At 55.6% G+C, this 12,174-nt stretch overlaps 1 protein-coding gene across 1 annotated transcript in view; it reads right to left on the bottom strand.

Moving 5' to 3' along the window:
- Positions 1–12,174, bottom strand: part of MTUS2 (microtubule associated scaffold protein 2) — a 283,680-nt gene that overhangs the window by 79,721 nt on the left and 191,785 nt on the right. The window contains exons 5-6 of the mRNA XM_075562809.1: positions 9,831–9,989; positions 2,605–2,709 (exon numbers count right to left, since the gene is read on the bottom strand). Of these exons, the coding sequence (XP_075418924.1) occupies positions 2,605–2,709; positions 9,831–9,989 (264 nt within the window). The remainder of the gene's footprint in view (positions 1–2,604; positions 2,710–9,830; positions 9,990–12,174) is intronic.

The raw sequence follows: 12,174 nt of genomic DNA, 5'->3' as shown, positions 1-12,174 counted from the left end.
GGCTTTCTGCTCCTGTGCAGACTATAAGCTCAGGAGTCCTGTACTGTGAGTGGGCACTGACTTGTGGTATCAAACTGCTGACCTTGCAACCCACGTGTAGCCTGCAGCCTGCCAGGGTTCCCATTGGGGAAGGTAACCAAGCCACTAGCCTCCACCGAGTCTGTTCTGACTCAGAGTATGGGTTAAACCATTGGTTAGCTAACCACAAGGTTACCAGTTCAAAACCACCAGCTGCTGCTTGGGAGAAAAGCAAGGTTTTCTACTCCCATAAAGACTTACAGTATCAGAAACTCACAGGGGCAGTTCTAGCCTGTCCTATAGGGTCACTATGAGTCAGCATCGACCTGATGGCAGTGAGGGTTTTTAAATGTATTTATTATCAAGGCCCTTTGGAACGGTACTGAGTGAAATGTTGGACTCCTAACCTTAAGGTCGGCGGTTCAAACCCATGAGCTCCTCCCAGTAGAAAGATGAGGCTGCTCGCTCCTGTGAGGAGAGAGGGTCTCAGAAACCCCATGGAGTAGGGCCTCTCTGTCCCGCAGAGTCACTGTGAGTTGGAACCAGCTGGACAGATGGGCTTTGTTGTTCTGGGGCCCAAGAGGGTCCATCTACTGGGACCCTGGTCAGGGTGGCCAGCAGCGGGGTTGGGCACCACCTAGTCCTTCCGTGTACTGTGGCTTGATTGTTGCCTCTGAGTGGATTCTGATGCAGAGTGACCCCCAGCGACAGAGGAGACTCACTTGGGAGGGCTTGCTCTGCTGCCCACATTCCAGGGGCAGGTTGCCCGGCCTGTCACCCTGCAGACTTGCTGGGTGGCTCTGAGCCCCGACTCTGCAGTTTGCTGCCCCGTTCTTCCTGGGGTGCACTAGCCAGGAATTGTGAGAGATGCCTGGAAGAAAGGGTGTTCCCACCTGTGGGCAATCTGGCATGCAGTGGGGGCAGGGCGGTCTGGCGCTGGGGAAGGAGGGGGGTGCTGGGTCCCACCCACAGCTCTCCCACGAGAGCACGCACTGCCAAGTCCGTCCTGTGACATGTCTTCACATGGCCTGTACCAGGACCCACTCAGAACCCACAAGTCTCCTCCTGTGTGAGCTGTGCCCCAGTCAGTCTCCACTTTGCTTTGGTCACCGCGTTGGTAGCTTGCAGAAGGGCAGTGAGACAGAGGGAGGCGCTGGACCAGATGGGTCAAGCTGCGATATGACATCCCTGGTGGGGACGTGGAGGCGCAGGCGGTGTCTCCTGGTGTATGTGGGGTGCTGTGAGCCGGAACGGCACACATGAGGCCTGCCAGTGATGGGTTCTCTGAGGGTCCCACTGAGGCCCAGGCAACGCCCACCACTTTGCGTGCCCACAAAGGCACAGGCCGATGCGTGGCATGTGAAGTCTGGGCCCAGGGGGAGGAGAGGGTCGAGAGAACATGAACCATCCATTTGCAGGCACCGGCCCCTTCCAGAAGCCGTGTCCGAGGGCCGGAAGCACTCGGCTTTGCTTTCAGCCTGGGACAAAGCTTCACTGATCCAGGAGCAGGGCCCGTCAGGCCCAGGACCCCCATTCAGTCTGTCTACAGGGAGACACATGGTGACGGGACGCAGCTTCCACAGCTTCCCAGGGTCACCGAGCGTACCCCGTGGGTGTGCCTGTCACCACCCAAACCTGCCGCCGAGTCCGTGCACCCATCTTGACCAGAAGCAGGGTTCCTGAGATGGCCTGTCCCGTCCCCCACTGCAGCGTGGGTGGGAGGAACGCTCACAGTCTCTGGAAGAAGAACTCTGGCCCCGGCAGGGCCACACGGGGTCTCAAGGGCCTGCTCCGCGGGAGGAGATGGCCAGGCCTTTCCTCCTAGGCTCCTGGAGGTGGGCTTGAACCCCACACCTTTCCCCTAGTGGTTGAGCATGTGAACTGTTTGCTTCCACCTTGAGGGAGCCGGCCACTGCCTCTCCCCGCCTCAGAGAAGCTGGTGCCCCAAACTGCCCGCCTCTTGGTTCTTGGGGGCACGCTCAAATCGCAGGGCCCCCAGCACCTCCTCAGAAGTCCTGCCCGCCTGCCCGGAAGCAGGTTGAGTGGCAACACACAAGTCACTCAGGACAGGGTGTCTCAGTGTCCCCTTCTATCCTGGTCAGCTGAGATGCTTGTCCTTCAGAAAGCCAGATGGAGGCCGCATCCCTGGCTTGAGCCTCCTGCCCTGTCCAGGCACAGCCTGCGTCCCCTGACCCTCCCCTGCTGCAGTGCCACTGACTGGGACACACAGGACAACTGAAACTAACCATTGCTCTGTTGGTTACCACGGAGCCAGTAGCATCCCACGGCGGCCACGCACAACAGCGGGCAACACTGCCCGGTCCTGGGCCGTCCTCATAATTGTCCCTGCACCTGAGCCCAGTGAGCTTCAAGTTCAAGACCTCCCCGCTCCTCAGTAACAAACCCAAACCAAACTCACTGTTATCCAGTCAGTTCTGACTCACAGCAACCATATGGGTCATGCCCCTGCGGGTTTCTGAGGCTGTCCATCTTTACGGGAGCAGACAGCCTCATCTTTCTTCCTTGGGGCAACTGGTGGGTTCAAACTGCTGACCTTGAAGGGAGCAGATCGCACTGGGCAAATACCTGGAGAGTGGGGCTTGGGGGTGGAAGCTGCACTTCTCTTAGGAGACGAGACAGCCGGCTTGTGAGTCTCTTGTTCTTTGTGACCTTCTTTCTTCGTCCCTGTACCTGGAGACAGTGAAGGGAGATGGAGAGGAAGTTGGTTATAACAGACAGACACAGTGACATCAGCTGCTTGGGGCCAGGGCCGCTTGACTAAAGGCTCACCGGACCAACAACACACGCTCTGGGCGGCCTGTGGCCAGTGCAGCGCTCAGGGAAGGACACCCTGGCCTTCAGCTTTCGAGGACCAGAGAGTATGGGCTGTGCTGTCCGCTGGTCTGATGTCCAAGGCCCCTTCTCCTGCAGGTCACTGCCACCCAGTGACGCTGACAAACCAACTGGGCAGCAATGGCTGCGGTCCTCAACAACCCGCTCACTGCCCTTTCCCCAGTGCCTGCGCCGTGTCTCAGAGGATGGGAGGGAGCTGCAGCTGGAGGCCACCGCTCCAGGGCCTGCGTGTCCATGAGAGCCGGGTCACCCGGGACGGCCTGGCCAGCTCCAATTAGTGTCCAGACAGCTGTGCTCAGACACGCCCAGCGGGTTTCTGCTTCCCAGTGGCAGCTGAGCCTTCCCGGAGCCCCTGCTGGGGTCAGTGCCAGCCCCGGGGGAGAGCCGGTGGGTGTGGGGTGCCAGACTCATGGCAATGTCACGTCACACAGTGGGACTGGCCCTTGGGTGGACTGGCCTTTGGTCCATGGGTGCTGGGCCGTGCTGTGTTGCGTCATGTCATGCTGTGTCCTGTTGTGCTGTGTTGTGTGGGGTCATGCTGTGTCGTGCTGTGCTGTGCCGTGGGAGAAAAGTCAGGAGATGAGGCCCCTTAAAGAGGAAGCTGGGAACCCTGCAGGACCTCTCTGCTCTGAGTGGGCATGGATTTGAGGGATGCTGGCCACAGCACACACACACACCCTACCCCACCCCTGCTTACGCCCACCATAGAATAACACAACACATAAACACAGCACACAGGTCTCCCCGCTCACACCCTAGAACTGTCCCCACAGTGACCACATCCTTGGGCTCAGAGCCACGCCTTGCATGAATGAGTCAGGGGTGCAGGCTGGCCTGTGTCACTAGAGACAGTTTTGTGCCCTGTGCCATGGAGGGCACTGTGTCCCCACAGAGTGTCTATCAGCTTGGGCTGTGAGATGACGTAATCACTGTCCATGGGGTGGGTACCCGTGGTCGGTCAGGCTGCTGTCAACTGGGTCACCGCCCTGCTCTGATGCAAGGAGTGCTCCCAGGCTGTGGCCCGCACTGCCCTTCTGATCGCAGGAAGACGGAGGAGGAAATCCCTGGGCAGGGAGAGAGGGTCCTCACTAGGACGGGGCAAAGGGGCTCTGTGGGGTTTCCATGACCATCCATCTTTACAGCACAAACCAGCCTCACCTTTCCCACATTGTGGGACCAGTGGTTCGAACATTCAACCTGCACCACCAGGGCTCCTAAAGAGAAGCCAGCAGGACAAACCCCAAAGCAAAGCCAATACTCACGCTTAACCTCACACTTAATAACGAGATCCTGCCAGTCAACCTCTGTGTGAACAAGAAGCGCTAAGAAGCCGGTCTCTGAAGACAGATAAGAACACATCCGTGGGGAGTGGATTTTTTCCTGGGATGGTCTCCCCGTCTCAGCCCAACGAGTCAGCGCCAGCCTGCAGAGTGAGGCGGAAGGGGCCCCGGGGCTTGGGAGATCCCGGATTTTCGGATGCAGTGCCACTGACTGTGATACACGGACCACGGAAGCAGGGCTCGGGGTGCTGATGTGGGTGAGACAGCCCCCCAACGCGGGGAACAATCCAAGGGACGCTTCTCTTGGGCTTGGAAACGAGGAAGCATGATGCAGGCAAGACAACAGGCAGGAACAGAGAGAGGGAGTCAGTGAACTCCAGCAGAGGCTGGAGGATGGGGGAATGGGGGTCAGGGAGACAAAGGAAAGCTCATTGGTGCCCCAACCAACCAAAAACCAGACTCCTGCCACCGAGTCCATGCTGGCTCACAGCGACCCTACAGGACAGGGGAGAACCGCCCCCGTGGGCTGTCAGGACTGTCACTCTTTACAGGAGTAGAAAGTTCTATCTCGCCCCCTAGGAGCGGCTGGTGGTTCCAAACTGCTGACCTTGAGGTGAATAGCCCAGTGTGTAACCACTATGCCACCCGAGCTCTGTGTTGATGTCAATTGTAATCTTAAAAAGAAGAACTCATGAGTAGGAATATGTGATCGTGTGGAGAATTGGGTTGATGGGAAGCAGGTGACTATGGGGTGGCCTAGAGAGCCGATGTTCACCTGCTGAAGGAAGGTTCATTTCCGTCAGGAGCCTGGGGCACGGTGCGCCAAGCGTTCGGCTGCTGAGCACAGGTGGGCGGTCTACCAGCCACTCCGCTCTGAGGGAAATGGTGAGGCTGCCTGTTTCAGAGAGGCGTGGCAGCCCCAGAAATCCGAGAAAGGGTCACGGTCTGCTGGCATCAGCTGAAGGGCAGTGGTTGTGGGGATTCCACGTATTGTGCGTACAGGGCAATGATTGACCTAGTCGCTGGGAATAGCAAAGGGCCTCTGGCCCCACAAGCTTATTACTGTCTGGGGCAAACAGACCCTGCAGCCATTGAACCACAGCATGGTAAGTGCTTCGACAAAGGTCTGTAAAGATTAAATCTATCATGCTATTGTTCGAAGGAGCCATCAGTCCACTGGACTCACAAGGACCATAGGTGACAGAGGAGAAGTGTCCCCGTGGGTTCCCAGGCGGGCATCCTCACACCAACCCTATAAACAAAGCTCCAAGCCGAACTCTGCCCTGGAGCCAATTCTGGCCCATGGCGACCCTGTTGAGGGTGCCTAACCGGATAAGTCTTTATGGAGCAGACAGCCACAACTTTGTACCTGGGAGTTGGTGGTGGGTTTGAACCCCCAACCTTAGAATTGGCCGTTGACGACTCACCCAACAGCATCACGGGGGTTCCTTAGAGCAGCCCTGTGTTGTTCGATGTCGTCTTGGCAGTTTTCACCCATAGCGACCCCATGTCAACAAAGGACGCACCGCCGGCTCCTGTCCTGTGCTCACCATGACTCTCATGGTGGCAGACCCTGTGTCCATCCGTCTCCTCCGGGGCCCTCTTCTTTCTCAGTCTCTCCACCTGACCGAGCATGACGTCCTTCTCCAGGGACTGGCCTCTCCTGATCACACGGCGAAAGCATGTGGGATGAAGTCTCGCCCTCCTTGCCTCTAAGGAGCCTTCCGGTTGTACTTCTTCCGAGACATCTCTGTTCATGCTTTTGGCTGTCCGTGGGGCTTTCAATAGACGTCGCCAGCACCGTCGTTCAGAGGCGCCGATCCTCCTTGGGCCTTGGGTCTTCCTTATTCCGCGTCCATCTTCCACATGCCTGTGAGGTGAAGTCTTGGGGCAGACACGCCTTCGTCTTCAAAATCACCCCTCATCAGCGTGATCAGGGTCCTGACTCTATCCAGGGGAGTCTAACTGCTATGTAGGATCCAAGGCCCTTTGCAGCCTTTCTTCCAGGGAGAGGCAGGTGGGTTTGCGCTGCCCACCTTTCAGGTAACAGACACATGTTTAATGGTCTGAAAATGCAGGCCTCCTTAGACCTATGATAGAGTCTTAATTATTCCTTGCAATAGGACTAGGAAATAAAAGTGTTTATGAAGAACTGTATTAGAAGCCAAACCCACTGCCCCTGAGTCAATTTACAATACTCAATTACGACCTTGGGCAGGGTTTCAGAGGCTGTGTCAGGCTTCAGGGGAGCAGACAACCTCCTCCTTCCCCAGCACAGTAGAAAGAGGCGAGAATAAAGCAGCATGACTCCACTTAACAACAGCAATGCTTTTAACAGAAAAGGATGATTCTGCTCTCGGTAACCTCCCTTCCACACCCTTCCAACATCTCAATACAGCAAGGCCATCCATTTTGGCGACGTCCAAATTCAGTGTCCAGCCATTGGATAGAACTCTGTGTCGAGCATTCCTGACGGAGCCATTTCCACCCATGCACAGCGCTTTGTCCCCCTGGATCCAAGGGTTGCCTTTGATTTTGCATTTGCTTTGCTTTCTATCTGCGTGCTGCTACTTCCTACCAGAACTCCGTCATGGTAACGCTTCTCATCCAACTTCCGCGGGCACCGTTACGCCCTGGGTTCCTTGGTTTCCTGGGGGGCCGCTCCTTCTTCTTGAAGCCTCCATCAGTAACTCTCTTCCGATGGTGGGGCCTCCAAATCTCATCGCGGTGCTTCTTGCTCCAGCTTCTACCTTTCTCTCCTCTCTTTCAAGAAGCAGCCTTGGTGGTGCAGTTGGCTAAGCAAGAGGTCAGCAGTTTGAAGCCACTTGCCGCTCCTCATGGAAACAAAGAGGCTGTCTGTGCCCATCGAGACGCACAGTCAAGGAGACCAAGAATCCTGCTCCGTCCCATGGGGCTGTTAGGAGTCGGAGTCGACTCGCTGGCAGCGGGTTTTGTTTATCCTCTTCTTTCAGCTGGGACAAAATCTTAACACCTGTGCTAAGACTGTCAGCATCAATATTTCCTTCACATGTTTTCCAGGCAATTAGGGCAGCTCCCCGTGGGCTTTGGTCGGCTGGGTTTAACGGGAACCCGGGCTGCTGAGACTAGGCCTCTTGCTCTTGTTCTCATGATCAACTCACAGATCAGTTTGCTCTACGAGGATGGCCTAATTAACTGGAATCCGAGCCACCTGTGGCTTCGAGCAGCTACCTATTAGAAGTCTGTTGAAGGAAGGTGAGCCAGGGAAAAGTCACTTCCACCAAACCTCACATCAGAAATCTAGGTTAAAGGAAATAGCACCGATTCTCCTGGGGTGTGTGCCGTGGTTGGTACCCGGTGAGTCTCTGAGAGTGGAGAGAAGTCAGACTTCAGCCTCGTTAGCTGGGAACGACTCAGGGAAGGAAAGAAAGTATTGTGTGTTAGAAATGGTTTCATCTAAACCCAGCCCAGCCCAGCCCAGCTAAACTGAGCCAAGCCATGTCAAACCAAATCAAGCTTAGCCTAGTCAAGCCACACCAAGCCAAGACAAGCCTAACCATGCTATGCCAAGCCAAGCCAAGCCAACCGCAACCAAATCAAACCAAACCACGTTTAGGCAAGTCAAGTCAAGTCTAGCCAAACCACACCAATCCAAACCACACCAAGCCAAGCTAAGCCAAGCCAAACCCTAACTGCCACCATCTGGTTTGTTCTGACTCATTGTGACCTTATAGGACAGAGTAGAACTGCTCCTCAAGGTTTCTGAGATGGTAACTCCTTATCGGAGCAGATTGCCTCATTCTACGTCAAAGCAGTGGATAGGTTTGAACCACTGCCTTGTGGTTAGCAGCCCGATGCTTAGCCTGCAGCATCCCCCGGGCTCCTTGGAGAAAGAAACTCAGCATTGCGTTTAGGAATGATTCCAACAAACAACGAGGGTTTGTGTCACCCACATCATTAACGTTACCCAAACACCTCACATTCCCAAGAAATTCAATTATTGGAGCGTTAGTCTCATCTGCTACCGACTAGTAAAATGAGCCTGACGCTAGTGCAGGTCGGGATGAAAGCTGATTTCATTTTAGAAGCTGGATTTGATTGAAATTTGAAATTCAAACCAGTGGAATGAATGCAAGGCTGAACTTCGGGGACACAATCCACCTTGTGAGAAGAGTCGGTTTGAACTGCAAGGGAGCCCGAGCGGGCCTCGGAGAACACCGAGCCGAGAAAGCCCGGACACCTTGACAGGGAGCCTGATCCACTCCTTCCTCTGACAACTCAATCATCCCACCCTCCCTGGGCTTTTAGGCAGGATACATGATCCCCCAAGGGAGTCCTAAGATGAAACTCCACTCCATGAAGAGCTATAGTCCTGGAAACCAGTCGGAGCCGATCTACTCTGCCTGACAGGGCCATGCTGAGCGAGTCAGAATCAAACCCAGACGGCGGGCTGCTTGTTTGGATTTGGGGCATTGCTGATGTCACATGGATCTGGCCAGAAAGCAGAGAATGCCAGACAGATGTTTACTTGGAGGACGAAAGCGCCATGGGGGCAGCAGATCCCTGGGGTGCTCTGGGACCCCATCCTGGATTCCCAGCCTGGAGCTTGCTCCCACACCCTTCCAAGGGTGCTGTGGGCCCTGCTTCTCTGAGCCAACTGCCACCTTGCTTAAAGTCACCCGGCTTGGTTTTCTGCAGTGGAAACGGTGTGAGTTCATGGGCCAGGAGAGGGTGAGAAGCTCTTGGGGAGAACTTGAACATCTGAGTCCCAGGGGGCTTCAAAGAGTGGGTTTCATTCCATTTCCCCACGAACCTTGAAGCCCCTTGCCTTGGATAGCTGCCCTTCTCCCCACCCGCTGTCAGTTTGTCAAACTTTGGTGGCTCACTTGCTGCTGTGACCCTGGAAGCTGTACAACGGGTCATTTCAAAGGGCAACAGCGTCGTGCACGGTGGACAGGCTCTGGTGCGGCTTCCAAACTAGGACGGGCTGGGAAGGAAGTCCTGGAGATCTACTTCTGAAAAGTAGCCTTTTGAAAGGCCTACAAAGGTGGTGGCGTTAGTTGGTTGCAAGTTGGGCTTGTGGTCAGCAGTTCGAAACCGCCAGTCACTTCGTGGGAGAAAGATGAGGCTGTCTACTCCCATACAGATTTACAGCCCTGGAAACCCACGTGGGGCCGCGCTAGCCTGTCCTACGGGGTCGCTGTGAGTCGGAATGGACTCAATGGCAGTGCGTTTAGCGGTGTCGTGTCTGGACTTTAAAGGACACTCAGAAAAGGCTCTCTTTTGGGGACTTGATGGGGGCCTGGTGGCACACGTGCTGAGGGCTCGACTGACCCACCTCACTGGCCGGGTCATGGGAGAGGGATGGGGCCGTTTGCCTCTATAAGCAGGCAGCCTTGGAAACCCTAGGGGCCCGTTCTCTGCCCCACGGGGCCACTGTGAGTCAGGGTCCAAGGGATGACCGTGAGTTTTAGGTAATAAGCACACATGACTCAGAGCCTCTACCTGGAATCCAAATGACAGCTTCCACCCCCCACCGCCGCTTTAGTAAAAGCACCACTTGATTTAGAAACTCTTAAAATTATAGAAAGGAAAGATGATGGGTTACTAGCACCAGTGAACACCCAGGAGGCCGAGGGGAACAGGGGCGGTGGGACACCGACTTGGTGCAGAGCCAGCACTGGGTGGGAAGCCTCTTACCGGTGGGCACGGCCGTGGGTTTGGGTGCCGGAAGTAAACTCCTTCGGGATGGGGTCACACTGGAGGGGGCTGGAGGGGCTGCCCTGGTGACCCTGGGCGCATCTTTGGAAGGCAGTGTGGCCTTCAGAGCCGGCTGGTCTTCATTCCCGAAGGCTGGACCTGCGGAGACAGACACCTGGTCAGCACGTGTTCATGGAAATGGACGGTCCTCACCGTGTGCAGGTGCTACCCAGCCAGCAGGCCCGGGTCCTGAGTGGGCTGCTCGGGGCCCGTCTGGAGAGGAGTGCTCTGGCGATGGGGGGCAGGGGGCTCCCTTCTGTCACTGCATTGAAGGGGCTCCACCGACACGGAGAAAACACACCACACACACGCAACAGACACCTTAATCACACACACACACACACACAACCAACACCACACACACAGTTCACACCACAATCACAGCACACTGATACACATCACACATGTACCACAATATTGTACACATACAAACACACATGCATACCACACACAGACGCACACCACACATATATACCATATACACAAGCACATGCACACAAACACATATACATGTCACACACATAAGCATATCACATGCACCCCCCACACAATGACACACGCACACACCAATCAGCACACACCATGCACATACCATCTATACCACATGCACACCACATACATACAAAGCACACACACCATACATCCCCCCCACACACACACATCGGTGCATGTGCACACTCTGTTCTTGTCTGTTAGCATGGGCTACAGCAGGCGGGCCACAGTTCCTATCTTTGTAAAACAGCCTGAGTTGACCAGTAATTAAGGAGGCGTGATTTAGTAACCAATTATTCAGTGGGCCCATGGACAACATGATGACACATGGAGAAAGACAGAAGTGGTCGAGGCTGCAATGTTACTTAGCTCCTTCATCAATGCGCATGGAAGCAGCTGCTGAGGAATCGAACAAGACACTGCAGCAGGCACCTCTGCTGCACAGGGCCTCCTGAGAGGGCGGAGGAGCAAGGATGCCGCATTGAGGACTAAGACGGCGGAGGAGGGATGCATTTGCACGATGGTGTTGAAAGTACCGGGGCCCGATAGAAAAACCAACCGATCTGTCTTGGAAGAAGTACAGCCAGAGTGTTTCTTAGGAGGAAGGAGGCCAACACTTTGTCTCATGTACTGAGAGCACGTGGTCAGGCGAGACTGGTCTGTGGAGAGGGACACCATGCTTGGCAAAGTAGAGGGGCAGCGAAAATGAGGAAGGTCCCCAAGGAGCTAGATGGACACAGTGGCTGCATTAATGGGCTGAGAGGTAACAACGGCTGGGAGGGCAGCCAGGACCAGGCAGTGTTTCAAATGCACCGAACACCCACCGCCCCCACCATTCCCTCTGCCACTGGAACGATTGATGGCTTCTACAAATGCCCTGTCACCTCGCTCCCAGACTGACCACATAAAACCACAGCTCGGTGAGAGGGAGGGCAGCCCTGGAAGCTGGGCTCACGGGAGCCATGGGAAAATGTGCCAGAGAAGTTCAAGAGTGAAAATGAGTCCCACGGGGCATCCAGTCATGATTTCCTCCCAACCCATTCCCTGGGTGATCCGGGCGTCCACCAACCCCTCCCTCTGGCCACTGGCCCAGCATCAAAGGCTGCAGAGGGCTTCCTGGCGCAGACTCAGGAGCAAGACAGCCAGAGTGGTAATTGACCTCCTGTACCGCCCAGATTCACTGCGTTGGGTAAACCCGCTGCACAAGACCTCTTTGGAGGATTGGAAAGCAAGGGCGGTACTCTGCGGACTAGGGGTGCCTGACCCACGCGATGGCCTTTCCCATCGCTTCCCATGCACGTGCATGTTGAGCACGGAATAAGGACGACTGTGGAAGAATCGGTGTGTTTGAACTGTGGCCGCTGGAATGGAGACTACTGGAAGTGCCCTGAACTGCTCAGAGGGCGAACATCGCCGCGATCTTTCTTGGAGGAAGTACGGCCAGAGCGCTCCTTAGGGACCGGGAGGGAGAGATTTTGTACTTTGCATACATCGTCGTCAGGAGCGACCAGTCCCTGGGAGAGGACATCAGGCTGGGTCAAGCAGCAGGGCAGTGGGAAGGAAGAAGGCCCTCAGTGGGATGGACGGACGGACACAGTGTCTCCAACAGCAACTCAAACTGCAGCTGTGAGGATGCGTGAGACCGGTGGTGTTTGCTCTGCTGTCCCTGGGCTGGCTGCGTGTGGCACCTGGCTCCACAGCCCCGATGGATAGCAACGAGGAGGAGAAGGTGGTCACAGAGAGCCAGTGCTGTTCATTCGAGGCTGCAATTTAAAACCCCTTCACTGACGCG

The sequence above is a fragment of the Tenrec ecaudatus genome, chromosome 11, assembly GCF_050624435.1.
Source record: "Tenrec ecaudatus isolate mTenEca1 chromosome 11, mTenEca1.hap1, whole genome shotgun sequence".
In the NCBI taxonomy this organism is placed as follows: Eukaryota; Metazoa; Chordata; class Mammalia; order Afrosoricida; family Tenrecidae; genus Tenrec; species Tenrec ecaudatus.
The sequence above is the reverse complement of the archived record's forward strand: the minus strand, read 5'-3'. Positions and strand labels throughout refer to the sequence as shown.